The sequence below is a fragment of the Cetorhinus maximus genome, chromosome 15 (genome assembly GCF_964194155.1).
Source record: "Cetorhinus maximus chromosome 15, sCetMax3.hap1.1, whole genome shotgun sequence".
Taxonomy (NCBI): Eukaryota; Metazoa; Chordata; class Chondrichthyes; order Lamniformes; family Cetorhinidae; genus Cetorhinus; species Cetorhinus maximus.
In genome coordinates, this window is record NC_135893.1 from 77,109,273 (window position 1) to 77,132,407 (window position 23,135).

The 23,135-nt window shown below is 44.6% G+C and overlaps 1 protein-coding gene across 1 annotated transcript in view; it reads right to left on the reverse strand.

Annotated features, from left to right (window-relative positions):
• Positions 1 to 7,875: 7,875 nt before the first annotated feature.
• pemt (phosphatidylethanolamine N-methyltransferase) overlaps positions 7,876 to 23,135 on the reverse strand; it is a 143,699-nt gene continuing 128,439 nt past the window's right edge. The window contains exons 6-7 of the mRNA XM_078558691.1: positions 16,602 to 16,676; positions 7,876 to 10,981 (exon numbers count right to left, since the gene is read on the reverse strand). Coding sequence (XP_078414817.1) covers positions 10,927 to 10,981; positions 16,602 to 16,676 — 130 coding nt within the window. The 3' untranslated portion in view covers positions 7,876 to 10,926. The remainder of the gene's footprint in view (positions 10,982 to 16,601; positions 16,677 to 23,135) is intronic.

Here is a 23,135-nt window from a genome sequence, read left to right on the forward strand (position 1 = left end):
CGATCCTCTTGAGTACTTGTGGGAGCAAAACTTACAGTCTGATTTGAAGTTTGACGGCACCCAGTGCCTCAGATTCGAAGAATTTCAGTGAATTGGTGGACCTCGTGAAGGGTCACTTTCAACCCAAGCCCTCAGTCACAATGCTGAGGTTCAGGTTTAATTCACGAAATAGAGCCCCGGGTGAGACATTTGCGTGCTACGTGACAAATTTGAAGTAGCTAACGGAACATTGTGATTTCGGTACTACTCTGAATGACATACCCAGAGTATCGTTTAGTGTGTGGTGTGAAAGATGACTCTATTCAGAAAAGATTATTGTCCAGAGTGAATCTGGATATCAAGAATGAGCTAGAGATAGCGCTGGCCATGGAAAGTGCAGTACGAGATTCAAACGCAATACAAGGTGCGCAAAATGATGCCGTCCTCCACACTGGGCGGGAAACCTCAGCCAAAAGAGGCACGAAAAAGCAAGACTCCGCTGAGAAGTGGGAAGCAGCCCCCGCTAGCCGAAGAATAAAGAAAAATAACTTAGCAGTGAAATCGAAGAATAATTTTAATAGAGGTGGAAACAATCAGTCTTTTAGCAATTTAAAAAATTGTTTTAAAAGGCAGTTAAAAAAATTGAATGCCACTATTGTCATAGAAGTGGAATTATAGTGAGGCAGTGCAAGGAAAGATTCAAGCAGGCTTGTAAACAAAAGAAGAAGCCCAATGAAAAAGACCCTGAAACAACAAATTCGGACATTTACCCGTTGTTTAATCTGAAAGTTGGAAAGACAGAGCCAATATTTGTCACAGTGAAAGTAAATGGCAAACCTGTTAGAATGGAAGTGGACATGGGAGCTTCCACTACAGTAATTGGGGAACATACCTTCAGATACTTGAATGATGGTGAACATCAAATAAGTTTAGAAGAAACAGCCACCAAGCTAAAAACATACGGGTGAAGGCATTCAAGTAAAAGGCACAAGCAGAGTAACTGTTCATTATGGAAGCCAATCAGCAAAGATAGCCTTAATGGTGGTAGCAGGTGAAGGTGAAGCAAGCCTCCTGGGGCAAAATTGGTTAAAGGCAATTAATTTAGAAAGGGCTGAAATTTTCCAGTTGCGAGGAAGTGGGCTACCAGAGCTAATTAGAAAGTATGCCACCATCTTTAAGGATGAACTGGGGAAAATCCAGGGCTTGCAGGCCAAGATTCATGTGGATCCAGAAGCAACCCCTCGCTTCATGAAGGCGAGACCGGCGCCATATGTCCTGCGAGAAAAAGACAGACTAGAGAAATGGGGGGCAGAATCTTGCCCTTGGTGGGCGTGCGGGCCCCACCGGCTCGGCGGCGGGCGGACAGCCGACCCCCACCACCGAAACGGGGCCCCCCGCCAATTTGAGTGGCCGGGCCAATTAAGGCCCGCCCAGCGGCCTGCCCGACAGAAAGCGCTATGTGCTTCCTGTGCGGGGGGGGGGGGGGGGGGGGGTGTGGGAGGGAATCCCCAACTGTCAAAATGCACTCTTTCGCGCGCATGCGCACTGCTCCCTGAGACAAAGTGCTGTCTCAGGGAGATTACTGACAGTCCAAAAAAACTTTAAAAATAGAAAAATTAAAAAATTATTAACATGTCCCCCTCATGTGACAATGTCACATGAGATGGGACATGTTAATAAATGTCACATGAAATGTATTAAAGTTTTTAAAAACGGACATGAAACCTCATCCCGCCAGTGGATGAGGTTTCATTTATTATGAGAAGCCCACTGAGGCTCCTGGCCTGCCCGCCAGCCTTAAGGTTGGACGGGCAGGTCTTTAATTATCTTAATTACTCTGTCAATGGCCTCAATTTCGCTGTCTGCCCGCCTTCCTAAAAATTTAAAGGGACAGGGATGACGTCGGGGGTTCCTCCTGACTTCATCCCGCGTTATTTTCCCGTCATCGAGTGGGCCCTGCTCCCAAATCGCCGATGGGAAAATTCAGGCCTGAGTGTTTTACAAACTGTTCAGTTCTCAGAATGGGCAGTACCCACAGTCCCCATCCTTAAACCTAACCAAAGCGTCTGAATTTGTGGAGACAACATACTGATGGATAATAAGGTAGCTAAGCTAGACAGGCACCCCATTACAAAAATCGAAGACCTGTATGCCAAACTGGCAGGAGGGACAATGCACACAAAGCTTGACATGAGTCATGCTTATCAACAACTAGAGTTGGATAATACCTTCCAGGAATTTGTCACAATTAATACCCACAAAGGGTTGTACCAATATACACGATTGTCTTTTGGTGTCTCCTCTGCTTGTGCCATCTTTCAGACAACAATGGAAAGCTTACTGCAGGGACTGCCCCAGGTTGTAGTCTATTTAGACGATGTATCGGTATGATGTAATTCACTAAAAAAGGACCAAACTAAGAAGAAGTCTTAAAATGTTTCTTACAAGCTGGAGTGCATTTAAAAAAAGAAAATGCCCATTCCAAGCAAGGGAGCTAATCTATTTGGGTCACTGGGTAGGTTCACAGGGCCTCCACCTGGTTGAGGAGAAAGTGAGAACCATGAGAGGCACCTGCACCAAAGAATGCCTCAGAGCTCAAATCATTCCTGGGAATTGTAGGTGGTTCTTACCCAATTTGTTTACAGTGCTGGCCCCCCTGCATTCTCTACTCAAAAAGAACCAACGTTGGTCTTGGGAGGCGCCCCAGAAAGAAGCTTTCATAAAGGTGAAACAATTGTTGCACTCGTCCAATCTATTAGTGCATTATGACCAGATGAAAGAATTGGTGCTGACATGTGATGCATCTCCCTACGGAGCGGGAGCAGTGCTCTCTCATCGGATGGATGACAGCACAGAACAGCCAATAGGTTATGTATCAAGAACGTTCACCACAGCAGAAAAGGGATACTCGCAGATAGAAAATGGCCTGTCCATTATCTTTGGTGTCAAGAAATTTTACCAGTACCTACACGGCTGCCATTTTACAATTGTTTCAGACCACAAACCATTGCCAGGATTGTTTAGTGAGGACAAGGCTATACCACCCATAGCCTCAGCAAGAATACAATAATGGGCTTTAATTCTGGCAGCATACGAATACACTTTCGCACATAGGCCTGGCAATCAAATTGCAAACGCCGATGCCCTTAGTCGTTTGCCTTTACAAGAAAATGATGATCATGTCCCAGTTCCACAGGAACTTGTTATGCTGTTAAATTTCTTAGAGTCCTCACTGGTATGTGCTCGGCAGATCAGAGACTGGACAAGTTGGGACCCAGTCCAAGTATGAGAACAAGTGCTACATGGTTGGTCACAGGAGCCCGTATCTGACGAAATGAAACAGGTGACATGAAATAACCAGCCAGAATGGCATCTTATTGCGGGGAGCCCGAGTGATAGTTCCTTCAAAGGGAAGGGAGCCACTTTTAATTGAACTACACAGTGTCCATCCAGGAATTTCCCAAATGAAGACCATAGCACGCAGCTATCCATGGTGGCCTGGGATGGATGGCGAAATAGAGAGTTTAGTAAAGTCCTATGTGCAATGTCAGCAACTGCAAAAGTTTCCAGGTTCATTACACCCATGGGAATAGCCAGGTAGACCCTGGGTGCAGTTACACATTGACACCCTGGTCCACTCCTCCATCACCCCCTCCAGTTCAACCCCCTCCCATGGCACCTTCCCACGCAACCGCAGAAGGTGCAACACCTGCCCCTTTACTTCCCCCCTCCTCACCGTCCAAGGGCCCAAACACTCCTTTCATGTGAAGCAGCACTTCACTTGCACTTCCCTCAATTTAGTCTACTGCATTCGCTGCTCCCAATGCGGTCTCCTCTACATCGGAGAGACCAAACGGAGACTGGGTGACCGCTTTGCGGAACACCTTCGGTCTGTCCGCAAGCATGACCCAGACCTCCCTGTTGCTTGCCATTTCAACACACCAGCCCCCTCTCATGCCCACACGTCCGTCCTTGGCCTGCTGCAATGTTCCAGTGAAGCTCAACGCAAACTGGAGGAACAGCACCTCATCTTCTGACTGGGAACTTTACAGCCTTCCGGACTTAATGCTGAGTTCAACAATTTCAGATCATGAACTCCCTCCTCCATCCCCATCCCCTTTTTCCAATAATTTATAATTAAAAAAAATGTTTTTCTTTTCCCCCACCTATTTTTAAATTTATTTCGATCTATTGTTTTATCTCTACCTTTTAGCCCATTTCGATCCCTTCCCTCCACCCAACCCCCACTAGGGCCATCTGCCACTAGCTTGACCTGCTTGCTACCCTTAATGTCCCCATTAGCACATTCCTTAGATAATATCACCACCATCAACACCCCTTTGTCCTTTTGTCTATGACATCTTTGTCAATCTCTTCTTTGCCTCTACCTATCACTGGCCCCCTATCCAGCTCTACCTGTCCCACCCCCCTCTACCAGTTTATATTTCACCTCATTTCTCTATTTCCTTAGTTCTGATGAAGAGTCATATGGACTTGAAACATCAACTGCATTCCTCTCCGCAGATGCTGTCAGACCTGCTGAGTTTTTCCAGGTATTTTTGTTTTTGTTATACATTGACTACGTTGGACCTTTCCTGGGAACAATGTTTCTGCTCATTGTCGATGCCCATTCAAAATGGTTGGACGTATATGAGATGAAGTCACTAACGTCGGGCGCTACAATTGAGAAACTACGTCAGAGTTTTGTCATTCACGGACTACCAGATGTAGTCGTTTCCAATAAGGGCACAACATTTATGAGTGCGGAGGTTCAACTGTTTATCACTTTCAACAGTATCACTCATGTGAAGACTGCACTGTACCACCCTTCCTCAAATGGACTGGCCGAAAGGGCGGTTCAAACATTCAAGGCAGGCATGGAAATGCTAACAGGTGATTATTTGGCAACCAAGCTAGCACGCTTTCTTTTTCATTATAGGACTATCCCTCACACAGGTGTCACAGCCATGGAGTTATTGTTGAAACACCATCTCAGGGTGAGGATTGAGCTTAATAATGCTGAATTTAGAGGGGGAGGTGGAAAGGAGTCAGAGAAGCCAGAAAACTAGACAGGACTGGCAAAATTGCGAGAGGAAATTTACTGTGGAAGAGCCGGTACACGTGAAAAGTTTCGGTGGGTGGACCAAAGTGGTTACCAGGTGAAATAAGTGCGGTGACTGGACATCTATCTTACCACATGGAGGTGGAAGGCCTGATCATCCATAAACATGTGGACCATTTAAGGGAGAGAAAATCACTAAGATTTGGTTGCACCAGTGACCATGACCATGACAGTGACCATGTGCTTTCTGTTGAGCATACTTGACCCAGGACTGACATGTCAGATGTTCCTGTAAGAGTTGAGGATACAGAACTGCAAGTGCCCACAAAGTACCTGATGTTCAGGCAACTCCGAAAAAGGAGGTTCCTGACAAAGAATCTGAAGTTGTGGAGCTGCGACGTACCACACGAACCAGGAAACTACCTTAAAGACCGAACTTGTAAATTCCTCACCCAGTGTAAATATTATGTTGTCTTGGAAAATATGTACTTGTAAATATGTATAGACGAGTTAAAGGGGGAGCAATGTAGTAATTATGTTTTTTTTTAACTGTGTAATGTACCTTGAAGAATAATACTTGTTAGGCAAGATCACATGATCTTAGTAACCAATAGGAGAGTAGTGCGGGCTACAACAGGAGTCAGTGCAGAGTTAGAGTTGGAGTTGAAAGCACATGTGTAGTTGCTGCTGAGTATATTGTAAATAAATTTAATGTTTCCACCCAACAAGTGTCTGCTGATCACTTCTATCATCAATAATACAACTCAGCCACCCAACAACAGTTCATGGGAAATGATGTATTCAAAATGGGGATCATTTAAAAGTTTTTATTCCCAAACACCAGTACATGACCATTGGATTGTCTTCGGGTTAAATCCACTGGAGATGTCAAAATACTTCCTCAAATTCTTGCACACGCTTTTTTTATGTTCATACTGGATTGCCTATATATTATTCATATTTTCACATCAAATTCCTATATTCAATTGATATGTTTGCATCAAATTCCTCTAAATGCAATTTATGTATTTGTAGCTAACTGCTATTTTAACAAAGGTGCGTGAATTGGTCTGGTCACCAATTATGAAATCCCTTCTCTTAACACATGAAGTAAGATGTTACCAATAAAGTGCTTATATTATGGTGGAATTCTGTGCTGATCAAGATGAGATGTCTTTACTGAGGCATGGAAAGAGCTTGCACTTTTTTGGACCCAGTATAACCATTAACTGCTGACAGGTCAAGTAAATTACGTGCACAGTAAGTGAACCTTTACATTGATCCAACAAAGTGTCTCACTTTCCAACCTCAGAAGAATACTTGTACTGTATTTGTGCGGCACTCCTTTTTCCATTCCAGCTTCATGTTTTCTTCTACATGCCTTGGCTCTGAATCAAGGAAGTTTCAACATTGAACATTTGACCACTGATCCATGACTAAATTGACTCTCTGATGATGTCCGTTCATTGCGTAGATAAGCAAATTGCTTTTACAAAAATGTACGTTGCCTAACCAGTAAAATCATTGATGGATCAGTGTGTACTTGCACTATCTGATCCCACTGGATCATTGCCTGGAAAAGTTCATTCTAGACTCCCAAGGCCTATAGTGTCCTAGAGGCCAGATTAGTTCCCCGGCACCATGGTTTCTTTTCTAAGTTTAACTCTTTCAGTGCAAGCGAACAAAATTGTTGTGGGGAATTACCATTCAATTGTTAAAAGGGTCAATATGTTAGCAGGCAGCACTAAACAAAATAAAACTCACAATCATAATTACTATATAGGTCAATTCACAATTAAGGAAGGCACAGAATTAATAAGCAATAAAGTGACGTATGGATGACTTGTTTGCACAGAAGCTGTAAGTTGAAAGGCGTTAGTGTTGGTCAACATCAAGAGCTCGGAGGTCAGGTACCAGTACATCTACACTGCCAGATTGACTCTGGGTGAAGGCTTTGCTAAAGCATTCATGTAAATAAAATATCAACACTGCAGCTAGATGTTTTAAACAGCAGCAGCTCAGAGGTATTTTCAACCAGAAATAGCACAGGCAAAGCTGGAGAAGTGCTGCTCCTGCAAGACTCATTTTGTCTTTGAAGCAGATGGTGGCATAGTGGGAATGTCACTGGACTAGTAGCTTTGTTCAACTGGGACCAGAGACCTAGGCCAATGCTCTGGGGGCACGGGTTCAAGCCCCACCACGGCAGCTATTTAGGGATGGGCAACAAATGCTGGTCTCGACAGTGACTCCCATGAATGAACATATAAAAAAAAACCTGCGAAGCTCAGAAATGGCCTGATTATCTTTACATAAAGTCCTGAGAATAACATTATATTTTCAAGGTGTTTGGAAGAATACAACAGTATCATTGTGAAGCTGATTAAGGAGTATTTGGTGATCTTTACAATTGGATACATGACTCCAAAAACCACAATCAATTCCTTTATATGCTAGGCATGACTCTAGCCAGTGGGAAGTTTTCTCCTGATTCCCATTAACTTCAATTTTGCTAGGACTCCTTGATGCCACACTCAGTCAAATGTTGCCTTGATATGAAGGGCAGTCACTGTCCCCTCACCTCTGGAATTCAATTATTTTGACAATGTATGGACCGAGGGTGTAATGAGGTCTGGAGCTAAGTAGTCCTGGCAGAACCCAAACTGAGCATTGTTGAATACATTATTGATGAGTATATGTGCATGTTTGCATGTTGAGGACACCTTTCATCGCTTTGTTGATGATTGACAGATTTATCAGGAGCTAACTGGCTGGGACAGATAAACCCAATTATCTCCACTGTCATTGTAATACAAATAGATGCGAAACACTACAAGGAGAAGAAAATCTAATATTTAATTATACAAATCAACCAAAAATGTAAAAACAATTAACATTCTTGCACAAGATAAAAAACCACAAACATTGTAATGAAGAACACAGCAGAAAACATTTTACACTGTACCCAATGTTTCAAATTCACAAATATAGAATACACAGGAAATCTGCTTTAATAACATAGTTAGTAGTCTCTAATTATGTCCATGCTCTCAGAGTTCAATTGGTGGTCAGTCAGGGTCAAGTGTGGTTTCCTCCACTTTTCACAGATTGTGTTAGAGAGGAGAAGCTTTGAGGTTGTTCAAATTATAGCAAATTCTCTCCGCTAGTATTTTTCCACCGTGGTGGTAAGGAGTGAAAACGGAAAAGCTTTTTCCTCTTTTATGGAAGGTAGAGTATTTGGCATTTGATTTGTTTTGTTTATGCACCCAAAGTGATGGATAAATTAAATAGTAATATCTGCTATTACTTAGCATTGCTGTCCTTGTACTGAAGAATTACAGAGGTGATAACTTGAGTGCTTGGATTTACAATGTGAAATAAATGTCCCAGATAAAACATATAACATCAGTTAATCTGGTACAAATTATCTTTATCCTTTCAAAACAAAAATTGTGACACGCATTTTAAAAGGCTATAAATTGAAAGATATAAAACATATTTTAAATGGTAAGACTCCTCTGTAATCTGCTGCAAGTATTTATATAGTGTATATAGTATAAAGAGACTGGACGCACTGACCTCCTCAGTTTTTATAGAGCAGATGCAATGAAGTGAAAGGTCCTTGCCCATGTCACTCCAGCAATCTGTTACATGTGCCAGAAAGCAACAGAGGAATTCTGAAGATGGAAATAATTTTAAAACCTTGTGTTGTGTTAATGAAATATGATATGACACAGCTGGCATAGAATTGCTAATACACTGAAAATACACTTTCTGCAGAAGTAGAAACCTGCTCATACATTTGGGCAGGTTGGCTACAATCTAGTTATAAGATCTGATTACCTCATGTTGCTCAAACAGAAGTGCCTGTTAAAATGAGGCAGCTCGAAGGCTGCTACGGGGGACTTGGACCTGGTCTTTAGTACAAGGCAAGTGCATCGGTAGGTTCGGGGTGAGAGGGAATCATGGTGTGTAGCAGTGGAAACCTGGGGCAAGAGAATCCTTGTGGGTCTCAGAGGAGCAATCCTGCTTCACCTGGTTAACAAGGAAACCTGCAAACAAAAGCTAAAACTTTAAACTTACCTGGGCCTCCTCTGTTCCTGGAGTTGGATCCTGGCAGGTTTGGCCTTGTGGGAGAGCCACCGCTACTTTTTGTTCAGGCCTCAGGTGAAAATAAGGCAGAGGCCCTGTTGACATGATTGGAGCCCAGCCTACACATTTGAAAGACACTGCCTTCAGCTGCCAATCAGGTCAATGGAGAACATACTGGGTATAACACCCACTCCAATTTACTGCAACTTGCCAAGTTTCTGTCAGATGGAGGGAGTTAAAATCAACCCCATTATTTTATTCTTTTTGTGATACAAATGGAGAAAATTTTTGTTTTTCCACTATTAATAGCGAGATTGCAAGCATTACACCAACAGTCTTTTTACAATTTCACTATACCCCGCAGCAATTTTCCAAGACTTTTTTCGCCTTTTCTTAAAATGTTCTCCTCCCCCCCACTCCTTTTCAGTGAAGATGCTTAATAATTTTGAGTTACGGTGTCATACAGCACATTATAGAAATAGACATTCTTCACATGTAAGCTGAAGCATTCTGTTTCAGTATTCTATTTAACTGCTGGAGCTACTGAATCATGTTGTCCTCACCCAGAACTATACTTGTACATGTTCCATCAGAGGGTCACTGATAGTAATCAGGAACAGGAACTCCGGGTGATTTTTGCTTTCCCTTGCACAGAGACACTGGGGCCAAGTTCCTATTTCCAACCCAGGTGATATCAACTAAACCAGGACAGACCAGGAATTGAACTTGGAACTTTCCAGTCTATATGACATCAAAGTGTTTTTTACCATGATGGTTCAGTCAAGGATAATGGGGAACAGATTCTACTGTATATAAAAATACATATTTTTCTTATCCATTAATATAAAATACAATTTAGTATACATTAGAAATATCATTGTTCATAATATGCTCTTTCTGGCAGAATACTTTTTTTGTAATGCTACAATATTTTTAGACCTAGCAGGTTTGCACAATATCCAATAGCATGCAAGCGTTTGGAAATAAAAGGTCAGAAATGCTAACTGTGTAATATTTTCTATTAGTACTGTGTTCTAATGTAAGAATAAAAGAGATTTTAGCAGGTAATCTAATCTTCTTTCCATTTTTTACTGTGCCTGCAAGGATTCATAATACAATTCTTACTGTCCCACTGCAAGACTCATGATAGATTAATGGAAATGACAAGTCCAATTTCTATGAATGATTCCAATCTTGCCAGCTGTCAAAGAGGAACATATTTTTAAAAATCAGACTTACATGTTACCGTTATATCATCAGGTGTGAAGGCAACACTACATTCAGAAGGAATTTATGAGATCACTGGCATGGCAGCAAGAAATGTTCACGTAAATTTATCACTGACATAGCAAAATTGAATGACCTAGTTTGAGATTATTAGTTTAGGGAATGGCAATAACATGATTTGATATCTTTGGTTTAATAACCTGTCCAGGTCTTAACAGACTGATGTTAAGGCAGGTTCCATTTATATTTGCATTTACAGTGAGGTCATACCAAACAATTTGGTGCTTGTCCATTGGCAACATAAATGAGTCCATCATTACTTTGAATTGTAATAAATATTCTCGAACTCTCGTGATCAGGCATAAAGTACTAAGCATCATCCTTCAAATTTGGTTACAGAACTTTATATTTAAATGGACCATAATTAGTAGAGTATCACATCTTAACTAATTAATAGTTATTAAATATTGGAAGCCATTCAGAAATCACTGTGATTCCAAATTGAAGCAAAGCGAGGGATCCAACTGAATCCAATTAGATAGTGCCCTCTTATCAAATGTCCCAGCCATTCAGTTCTCCTTCATCGCCTTTTCTTTTTGACGATACACTTCATCTGTGAATGGGCTGACATTTACAAGAAAGAGATAAGTATCACAAAGGTTGTTAGAGTGTGGCTATAATTGAAAATGCTGTTAATGCAGTTCTATTCTCATATTTTGCCCAAAAGACTTCATCATCCTGTGAACACTAAATTTTAGTGTGTATGATATTATGTGAAAAGAACCAAAAGTATAGTGAAAAGGTAAAATTCCAATCTATTAATAATAGACTGACTTGGTTTTATATAATTTGATGTTTACTTCTTTTCCCAGAATATCTTTTTGAATTTTATATTGGTAATATAAATCCCCATTCCAGCCATGTTGTAACAGCCAACAAAATAACTCAAGTATGAAAATGAACAGGCATATAATTTATTCTTTTATATTGCTGGCAACATTTTATCCCTTGCCAATTTTCTTTCCTCTTTTTTTTTTCTGAAAGCATTGACTACTTGCTGAATTATAGCTTCCTGAGTGCAAGTTGCCACTCTGTGACATGGCCAAACAGCCAATATTCATGTGTGCACCTGAACTATGAATGTTGGCATGCTATTTGCCTTTGTGAGTTCAACCAGATTCTGTCCTTGATTGATAACCATAGATAAATGTTTCCATCAGAGGTTTCTGTATAGCAGGGACTCTAACCAAATTCCCTCTTCTTAAGACAGGGGGCTATGCTAATGTCCAGTTAATGTCATCTAAGTACTGACCTTTCTGCTGTGTACAGCTCAGCCACTGACTGGAGACTGTATTGATCCACTGAGGCAGTTGGATGGAGTTTTTTTTAATTCTAAAAGTGTACTAGTACCTTGATCAAAAGTTATAAAAGTCAAAGTGACTTACACATAATGATGACGTGCTTGAAAAGCTAGTCATTGGACTAGTAATCCAGAGGCCCCGGCTAATGCTCTGGGGGCGTGGGTTCAAATCCCACCACATGGCAGCTGGTGGACTTTAAATTCATTAATAAATCTGGAATTAAAATGTCACCATGAAACCATTGTCGTTTGTTTTAAAAACCCACCTGGTTCACTAGTGTCCTTTATTGAAGAAAATCTGCCGTCCTCACCTGGTCTGGCCTACATGAGACTCCAGACTCACAGCAATGTGGTTGACTCCTAAATTCCCTTTGAAATGGCTTAGCAAGCCACTCAATTGTATCAAACCACTAAGAAGTCTAAAATGAATGAAACTGGGTAGACCACCCGACGCCGGGAACGATAATGGCATACCCAGCCCTGTCAACCCTGCAAAGGCCTTATTATTGAACCTGGGGGCTTGTGCCAGACAGTTGCCCCAAAGACTAATCAAGCCTGACATAGTCATACTCTCGGAATCATAACTTACAGACAATGTCCCAGACACAACCATCACCATCCCTGGGTATGTCCTGACCCACTGACAGGACAGCGGCACCAGAGGTGGCAGCACAGTGGTATACAGTCGGAAAGGAATTTCCCTGGGAGTCCTCAACATCGACTCTGGACCCCATGAAGTCTCATGGCATCAGATCAAACGCGAGCTAGGAAGCCTCCTGCTGATCACCACATACTGTCCCCTGTCAGCTGGTGAATCAATGCTCCTCCACGTTGAACACCATTTGGAAGAAGCACTGAGGGTGGCAAGGGTGCAGAATGTGCTCTGGGTGGGGGACTTCAATGTTCATCACAAGAGTGGCTTGGTAGCACTACTACAGACAGAGCTGGCCAAGTCCTAAAGGATAAAGCTGCTAGTTTGGGTCTGCGGCAGGTGGTGAGGGAACCAACAAGAGGGAAAAACCTACCTGACCTCGTCCTCACTAATCTACCTGTTGGAGATGCATCTTCCATGACAGTATCAGTAGGAGTGACCACTGCAAAGTCCTTGTGGAGATGGAGTCCCTTCTTCACATTGAGGATACCCTCCATCCTGTTGTGCGGCACAGCCATTGTGCTAAATGGGATAGATTTTGACAGATCCAGCAACTCAAATCCATGAGGTGCTGTGGACCATCAGCAGCCGCAGAATCATACACAACCACAATCTGTAACCTCATGGCCCAGCATATCCCTCACTCTACCATTACCATCAAGTCCGGTGATCAACACTGGTTCAATGAAGAGTGCAGGAGGGCATGCCAGGTGCAGCACCAGGCACACCTAAAAACAAGATGTCAACCTGGTGAAGCTACAACACTGGACTATTTGCGTGCCAAACAGCGAAAGCAGCATGTGATAGACAGAGATAAGCGATTCCACAACCAACGGATCAGATCTGCAGTCCTGCCACATCCAGTCGTGAATGGTGGTGGCCAATTAAACAACCCATTGGAGGAGGAGGCTCCACAAATATCCCCATCCTCAATGATGAGGGAGCCCAGCACATCAGTGCAAAAGGCAAGCCTGATGCATTTGCCGTCGCTTTCAGTCAAAAGTGCCAAGTGGATAATCCATCTCGGCCTCCCCAGCATCACAGATGCCAATCTTCAGCCAATTCGATTCACTCCACATGATATCAAGAAATGGCTGAAGGCACTGGACATTGCAAAGGCTAAGGGCCCTGACAATATTCCGGCAATAGTGCTGAAGACTTGTGCTCCAGAACTTGCCGTGCCCTGAGCCAAGCTGTTCCAGTTCAGCTACAACACTAGCATCTATGCGACAATATGGAAAATTGCCCAGACATATCCTGGCCACAAAAAGCAAGACAAATCCAACCCGGCCAATTACTACCCCATTAGTCTACACTCGATTATCAGCAAAATGATGGAAGTTGTTGTCGACAGTGCTGTCAAGCAGCACTTGCTCAGTAATAACCTGCTCACTGATGTTCAGTTTGGGTTCTGCCAGGGCCACTCAGCTCCTGATCCGATTACAGCCTTGGTCTAAAGTGGACAAAATAGCTGAACTCAAGAGGTGAGGTGAGAGTGATTGCCCTTGACATCAAGCCAGCATTTGGCGGAGTGTGACATCAAAGCAAAACTAACATCCTAGCAAAACTGGAGTCATTGGGAATCTGGGGGTAAATGCTCCACTAGTTGGAGTCATACCTAGCAGAAAAGGAAGACAGTTGTGGTTGTTGGAGGTCAATCATCTCAGTCCCAGGATATCACTGCAGGAGTTCCTCAGGGTAGTGTCCTAGGCCCAACTATCTTCAGCTGTTGCATCCATGACCTTCCCTCCATCATACGGTCAGAAGTGGGGATGTTTGCAGATGATTGCAGTGTTCAGCACCATTTCTGACTCCACAGATTTTGAAACAGTCCATGTCCATATGCACCAAGACTTGAACAATATTCAGGCTTGGGCTGATAAGTGACAAGTAATAAACAGCTACACAACAGCCAGGTAATGACCATTTCCAACAAAAGAGAATGTAACTATCTCTCCTTGACATTCAATGGCATTACCATCACTAAATCCCCCACTATCAAATCCTGGAAATTATCATAACTGAACTGGACCAGCCATATAAATACTATAGCTACAAGAAGTCAGAGGCTGGGAATTTTGTGGAGAGTAACTCACTTCCTGACACCCCAAAGCCTGTCCACCATCTACAAGGCACAAGTCAGGAGTGTGATGGAACGCTCCCTACTTGCCTGGATGAATGCAGCTCCAACAACACTCAAGGAGCTCAATACCACCCAGGACAAAGCAGCCCGCTTGATTGGCACCCCATCCACCACCTTCAACATTCACTCCCTCCACCAGCGATGCACAATGGTAGCAGATCATCTACAAGATGCACTGCAGCAACTCACCAAGGCTCCTTTGACAGCATCTTCCAAACCCATAATGTCTGCCACCTAGAAGTACAAGGGCAGCAGACACACGGGAACACCACCACCCACATGTTCCCCTCCAAGTCACACACCATCCTGTCTTGGAATTATATCGCTGTTCCTTCACTGTTGCTGGGTCAAAATCCTGGAACTCCCGTCATAACAGCGCTGGGGGTGTTCCTACAACACATGGACTGCAGCGGTTCAAGAAGGTGGCTCACCACCACCTTCTTAAGAGCAATTAGGGATGGGTAATAAGTGCTAGCCTAGCCAGCAATACCCATATCACATGAAGGAATAAAAATCAGCCACAGCACACTAGAAATATTTCTTTTTTTGTAAATTCACTTTTTCATAAAGAACATGCCTTTGAGAGCAATGTGAAAGCACTTTCACCCTAAAAGTGTGTTGTCAATCCTCCAGTATTGACCTGGAGACTCTGGGAATAAAGATTAATTTCTTGGACACTATCATAAACAACCCAGGAGAAAATCCCAGGGAACATTAAAAGAATTGTGTGAATTCTTTTCATTTTCTCATTGAATAATTTTATTCATTAATTATATAAAAAAAAGATGTGAACAAATGTTTATTCACCGAATGACACAATTGGTGGCTGGAGGACACGTGATGAAACGCTCAAGAATACGTTCAAGCAGACAACTCAACTCACCTGTACCCATACTCCTGTCACCAGCATTCTGTAAAGTAATGGATAGGTCCAGGTTCACAGAGACCCAATGACAGGCCTTCACCTAAAACTAAACTCTCCTCTTCTAGTTATGGGAATCGTGGAACCCAGTCTCTTGATTATGAACAATGGGCATTAGCTAAAGCATACAAGACAGACAGTAGCAAACTCTCTAACAGCACTGTGGGGGTACCTACACCATATGGACTGCAGCAGTTCAAAAAGGCAGCTCACCACCACCATGTCAAGGACAATTAGGGATGGGCCATAAATGCTGGTCTAGCCAGCGACGCTCACATTCCCTGAAAGAATATATTTTTTAAAATCATCTCATGAAGGAAGCTGGCACACAATTGATCAGCAACAGCATTAGTGTAAAGCAAAGGCATAAAATGCTTTTTAGGCATGCAAAGAAATAAACTTGAACATGAAGCTATGGACTAGCATGTGTCCTTAAAGTATCGAGCACTGCAAAATATACTGTATATACTCTAGTAAAAGCCAATCTCATATAGAAGTCAACCCCAACTTTTGGTCAAAAAATCCTAACTCTTTCTACTTACCACCCACTTGCCACATCCCTCGCATGCTAACTCTTCTCCTTCTTGCTGACTCGCCCAGTTGCAGCCTCTCCCACAGGCTCACTCTTCTCCCTCTCACCGGCTCATCCAGTCGCTGCCTCTTCTGCAGGCTGACTCTCTCCCTCGTCGTTTTCTCTCCAGAACCTTTGCTGTAATTGGGAGAGGGACAGCAGGGAGGAGGAAGCGAGTGAAAGGAGCTGGGCGCAGGAGAGAGTCTCCGGAAGCAGAACATGCCTCTCCAAAATGGTGCCGATTGGGTCATGCACGTTCCGTTGGCACCGGTGCGAAACAACGGTAAATCTAAAGTCCCAAAGTATGTCATCATACCCAAGAACATACATGGAGTTCAATCTTTTGAAAATATTACTCATATAACTCAACCCTCTACTTTTGGTGTAAAAATTTGGGCTCAAAAAGTTAACTTTTAGATGAGTATATACGGGTACTTTATATATGAGTTAGTTAGCATATTTGGCACTATTACTTTATTCAAATGTACACTTGAAAAAAAATAATTAACCACGCGCGTAACAAACATTTCCAGAAGTCTCCATTTTGGGAAATCCAACTATGGAGATTAATCCAAAGCAGACAATACAATACCCACCTTTCAATCAGAATTGCAACCTTGTACACAGCTGCTACCCAAGCAGTGAGGACCAGTCCTGTTGGACTAGCGTTCCTGTTGATTTATACCAGAAGGGAGAGAGGTAAAACAAGGAAGATATTACTGCCAAATTACTCATAGGTCCTCTGAAATTAGATACTTGGTGAAAACAATTTCACAGAACAGCAATACAAAAGCAAAATACTGTGGATGCCGGGAATTTGAAATAAAAAGAGAAAATGTTGGAAATACACAGCAGGTCAGACAGCACCTGTGGAGACAGAAATAGAGGGGAGAATTTTCTCCCCATCGGGGTGGGGGGGGGCTGAACGGGAGCACAGCCGATCACTGCCCACGATTGGCTGTGTGCCGCCATTTTACGTGGGTAGGCGAATTAAGGCCCGCCCAGAGTGAGACACACCCGGAATCACTGAACGCTCCCTGTGCGGGCGGGGAGGGAGAGTCAGGGCCTGCGCTCTTTCGTGTATGCGCGCGAGAGAGCGCAGGAATCTCTCCGGGGCACGGAGCTGCCTCAGGGAGTTCAATTTCATTATGAAAAATTTAAATAGGGAAAAAAAAAATTCAGGTATGTCCCCTCATGTGACAGTGTCATCTGAGCTGGGACATGTCAATGAGTTTTAATTAAAAAATTTATTTGATTTACAAATCCTTCATGATCTCATCCCGTCTATGGATGAGGTTTCATAATAAATACGAAGGCCGCCTGGGCTCTTTGCCTGCCTGCCAACCTTAAGGTTGGACAGACAGCTCTGTTAATTCTTTTAATTAGTTTTTAAATGGTCTTAATAGGCCTTTGACAGTTCGGCAGGCGGGTAGCCGACTCTGGTGCTTGCCCGCCGAACTGAAGATCGGAATGGCGTGCAGTGATGTCGGGATGCACGCCCGACGTCACCACCCGTCATTTTACACCTCAGCGAGTGGAGCCTGCCCTCGCACGCCAACCAGAAGATTCAGGCCAGAGTTACTGTTTCAGGTCTGTGACATGATGAAAGATAATGACCTAAAACATTAACTCTCTTTCTTTCTACACCGATGCTGGCCGACTTGTTGGGAGAGAATTTTCCCCTTGTTGGGGGGTTGTGTGGGGGTGGGCGCGGGCCCAATCGGGTCCGTGCCGCCATTTTACATGGGCGGGCCAATTAAGGCCCGTCCAGCATGATGCGCGCCCGGAAGCGCTGATCGCTCCCTGTGCAAGCAGGGGGAGGGGGGGTTCCCCGAGTTGGGGGTGCGCTCTTTCGCGCATGCGCACGAAAGAGCACAGAAATCTTCCTGAGGTGCCTCAGGGAGATAAGTTTTAAGTTTTAAAAAGTTTAATAAAGAAAAATAAAATTCAAGATATGTGCCGTCATGTGACAGTGTCACATGAGCTGGGACATGTCAATTAACTTTAATGAAAAAATTTATTTAATTTATAACCCTTCATGAAACCTCATCCCGCCCATGGATGAGGTTCCATGAAAAATGGGATGGCTGTCGGGGCTCTCCGCCTGCCCGCCAACCTTAAGGTTGGACAGACAGCTTTCTCAATAGCCTTACTTAGTTAATTAATGGCCTTAACAGGCCTTTGACAGTTCAGCAGGCACGCAGACAACTCAGCTGCGTGCCTGCTGAACTGAAAATCTAAATGAAGCATGGTGACATTGGGCGCACGCCTGACGTCACCCAGTGTCATTTTACGCCTTGGTGACAGGACCTGCCCCAGTTCGCCGAGCCGAAAATTCTCCCTGCTGAGTATTTCCAGCATTTTCTGTTTTTATTCTTAAAACAGCAGTTTATCGATCGATTGTCAAATAGATGCAGTATCAGTTTTTGCACTTCAGTAAATCCCAGGATAAAATCATTGGATATTCCCAGGGAAATATTATTCAGGAAAAAAGTCAAGTTAATTTCTCAAGCCATTTTCCTCCTTATACCATGATCAACTTTAATTTCAGTTACACTGTCATGGTTATAACTTAGACTGCAAAAAAACCTTGAAAATTGTTCAGGTTTATTAATTTCATTAGACTTTATTCATCTGATGCTCTATTCTGCTTACTTCACCTTTAGTTATCATGTTGTATTGCCATCTTGCAAATAGAGCCAAAATCTAACTTGTTACAAGCACAATTTTACCTCACTTGGCAATGTTCTCACTTTCTTCTTTCCCCAAATCAATGACTTTGATTCTCCTCACCCAACAACTACAGGCAGGCAGACATTCCTGGTGATCCAAACTAATTCAATAATTATACATCACAAAATATAAAACTAGCAAACACTGCCCAACAGCTATAAAAATGCTAATATGTATAGGCCAATATGCAGTTGTGCTAAAATTTAATTATTTCACAAGGATTAGAACATTTTATGCTTTATTCCATTTATTCAATTATTTGCCCTGAAATTAATTTTATATTTATATATAAACATATATATATATATATATATATATATATATATATATATATAAAATATATTTTATATATATAACACCTGGAGCTCAAAATCATAGTAGCATGCCTTTTACAATGATATATTATAAAAGGAACGCATAAGTGAGGTACTTAGCAGGTAATGTGCCTGGAGAAACTGAGGAATTGATGTATGTTGCTAGTTTACAGAACAAAGCAATTATAAGCCAAATGGTTTATTAGGAATATTAAGGCTCCAGTCATAAAAAAAATTGCCATGAGATAAAGGATGCAGGAATAAGATTGTTAGGGATTTCCTATCCAGTGAGAGGGCTTCAAATGAATGACTCAAAGGACATTGTAGGTAACTTAGGAAGTCAAAACTACTTGCTGGATAAATGTACTTCGTGGGTCCTTTGAGCTTTCCGTTTATATGGTGGATATAATACTGGCACTATAAATGATAAGTTTAAAATAATCATCAGAAATTAACAGACATACTGGCATAATAATATAGAAACAGATTTATTCGCAGAAGAGGCCAATAAGCCTTTGCCTGAACATAAAGCATGTGGTCTCACTGGAACTCATCCAAGCTCATTTTTATTAGTTTAATACATGCTATCATTCTAAACCTGTAGAAATGTTTTTATGGGCAGAATTTTCCGTCTGGTGGGTGGAAGAGGGGGAGCAGGCATGGACCCGATCGCCACCATTTTACGCAGAAGGGCCAATTAAGGCCCGCTCAGCGTATTTCCCGACTCCCGAGATTAGCAGGAGTGTGCGGACAGCGGCGGGTGTGCACAGGCCGCCGGGTCCAATGGCGACCCGGCAATCTGTTTAAAAGGCCTACAGCTTTTTGTAGGCTGCTCACAATGGCCAGTGCTAGGCCGCAGAAGAGGGGTTCGGGTGAGCAGGCCAGGCTGGAGGGTAGGCCAGCAGGGGGCCAGTGCGCCCCTCACTTTTCTGCACTCTCCAAGGAGGTGGCAGCACGGCTGAAGGTGTTGGTCCCCCAGGATGGGAGGAGGAGGCCCCCCTACATGACGAAACGTGCCTGGGAGGAGGTGTTAAGCTCCCATGATGTGGACCGGCGCACCTGGATCCAGTGCCGCAAGGGCTTCAACAATTTGTTGCGCTCTGGTACGGTGAGTACCATGTTGGCATTGGTCACTTAACCCAGCAGGTAGCCTTACCCTCTGCACCCCCCACCCCACCCCTCCCTCCCCCCACCCTCCCAGTCTCAGTGTCATGACTGCATTGAATCATTGACGGCACTTTTCCTTTGCTGGGTGGGCAAGCGGATAGTGCCCATGCTGAGGTCAGCCTGAGTGGTTCATGAGGAGTGGAAGGGGAGTTTCAAGGTGGCGTGGCAACGAACCATCTGTTGCCCTCTACGTTGCACGTGCTTGTGCCTCCTTGCTATGGGAGGAAATACTGTGTGGTTCCTAATGTGATGTAGGCAGCATGTGTCCAGGGGGGGGGGGGGGGGGGGGGGGATGTGGAGCAGGCCTAGCATCTTTGTGTGAGTGATTGGCAGCGGCGGGGTGAGGAGGCACTGGAGGCCTGATATGTCCCACTCTGGTTGGGGTGTGCTGTGTGGGAACAGAGTCCATGTGCAATTTGCCCTAATCAATGCTTTTCTCTCTTTTTCAGAAGAAGAATGCGCACAACGAGGCCGAGCGTGTGAGGACTGGAGGTGACCAGGCACAGCTCTCCATAGTAAGCTGCTTCGAGCAGGAGGCCCTTGAACTGGAGAGGCGCCATGCGCCCAGATATACTGGTGTTGGTGAGGCTGGGGTGCCATGGCCAGGGATTTACGCCCAACAGTGAGGTCAGCATTGCCCTACCAACAGCCATAGCATTGATGATTGTTAAATTAGTTATTGTTGCAACATTGCTGGACCATTGCTTGTGGAAGGTTGAGCGCATAATGAGCAAGGGGGGAAAGGGATGAACTTTGTCATTATCTGGAAGCTAACTGATCCACTGTCCTTTTTCAGCATCATCAGAGCACGGCTGGCAGGAGGAGCAGCAGATGCCCCCTCTCACACCTGAAGTCTCACCAGCTTCACACCATTTCTGCGAGGCAGGCACCAGCACAGATACTAGCACCTCGGTGGGAATTAGAACAATGGCTAGTGTCCTGGGGCACAGTGGTGAGAGCACTTCACACTCGCTGGAGGAGCTGGCAGAGACAGAGAGTGCCCATAGCGCCAGCAGTCAGAGGACTGCAGGGGACCAGGCACATGCTCAGTCGGTGCCTGATGATTTGCCTCTGGAGTCCTCTGCGACGCAGCAGGGGCAGGAAATGCGGCCGGGTGTGCGGGAGCATCTGGGCGAGATACATGAGGCTACGCTTAGCATGGTCTCCGTGCTGGAGGAGTCCACGTGGACGCTCGCCGAAGCAATGAGCCACATGTCTGAGCACCAAGCGTCCTCCATGGATAGAGTGACGACTCTCATGGAGAGCCTACTCCAGGAAACCCGCCAGGGCTTCTTGGGGATGCACACTGACCAGCAAGCCCTCACATCAACAATGACCTCAGCTGGTCCGTGCCAGTGTGGGAGATGGTCTGGGCATCAAGCTTCCCAGCTCGGTGCCCATCCATCCACGGTGAGCAGGGAGGTCCGAAGCAACCTTACGTTGGTGCAGCAGCTGCCTGTCGTCTCCGCGGGCTCCTCTCAGGGCACTCCAGGTGAGGGCGGCAGCTCCTCCATTCCTCTCCCAGTGACCGTATCATCTGGTGAGGCTGCGACGACTGGGGAGATGCCAGCTGTGGAACTGGCAGCTCCCTCCCAGGCAGGACCAGCACAGGCTCCACGGGCCAGAGGACAACCGCCAAGGTCATCGAGGCCAACAGAACAGCAGAGTCAGCAGGCTGGCTCAGGTGCCACTCCGAGCGATGGGGCAACACCAAGATGTAGCACCTGGAAACGAAAGCATAAGGTGCCTTAGGCACACCACGGGTTTTTCACTGGCGCTTTTGTGTTGACCCGAGATGAGGTACTTATGATTTCTTTTTGATTGTTAACACTATTGTTTTCTCTTTGTGATGTTTTTTTGCTTCACACATTAAATGCAGATGTGTGACCATGGCTGAAGGTGCCTCGCTTCCTCTGCATGTGTATGGTTGACAAAAGTGTAATGAGTGATTTGTTGGACATTCAGCTTTATTTACAAGGCCCTTAGTTAGTGCTGCTGACCTGGCAGATTTAGCACTTAGGTGTCCAGTATCGAGGCGGCAGCCCAGGCTTGTCCTGGTGATCCATTTGTGTTGTGTTAGCTGAAGGTTCATTGGATTAAAGCATCCCGGGTGTCCTTGCCTCCCTGAAGTAGTCCCGGGTCAGTGTCTACCCCCTCAGCATTCACTGTATCTGCTCATCCTTGGAATCACTGCTGGGCTCATCGTGTGCAGCCGCAGCCACTGTGTCGTCTTCATCATCCACTGCATCCCCCCTTTCCAGCGCAAGATTGTGGAGAGTGCAGCATGCAACCACTATCACCGAGACACGATCTGGGGGGTACTGGATTGCGCCCCCTGAGCAGTCCAGGCATCAGAAGCACATCTTGAGAAGACCGATGGCTCTCTCCACCACAGCCCTTGTGGAGGTGTGGCTCCTATTGTAATGCTGCTCAGCTGCTGTTCTTAGATGGCGGAGAGGCGTCATAAGCCACCTTCTGAGGGGATAGACCTCGTCACCCAGCAGCCATCCATCAAGCCGGGCCGGAGGACTGAAGAGCCCCGGCACCTGGGAGTGTCTGAGGATGTAGGCATTGTGGGAGCTGCCTGGGTACCTTGTACAGACTTGTAGAATCAACATCCTGTGATCACACACTATCTGCACATTCATGGAGTGAAAGCCCTTCCTGTTGATGAAGGCAGGGTTCTCCTGCTGGCACCTTGATGGTCACATGTGTACAGTCTATTGCACCCTGGACGTGGGGAAGCCAGCAATGGCCGCAAAGCCTCTGGCTCGCTGTGTCTGGCTTGTCTGGTCCCAACGGAAGTGGACGAAGGTCAATACACGCCTGAACAGAGCGTCTGTGACCTGCTTGACACAAGTGTGGACAGCTGATTGGGACACGCGGCAAACATCACCCTCCGAGCCCTGGAAGGAG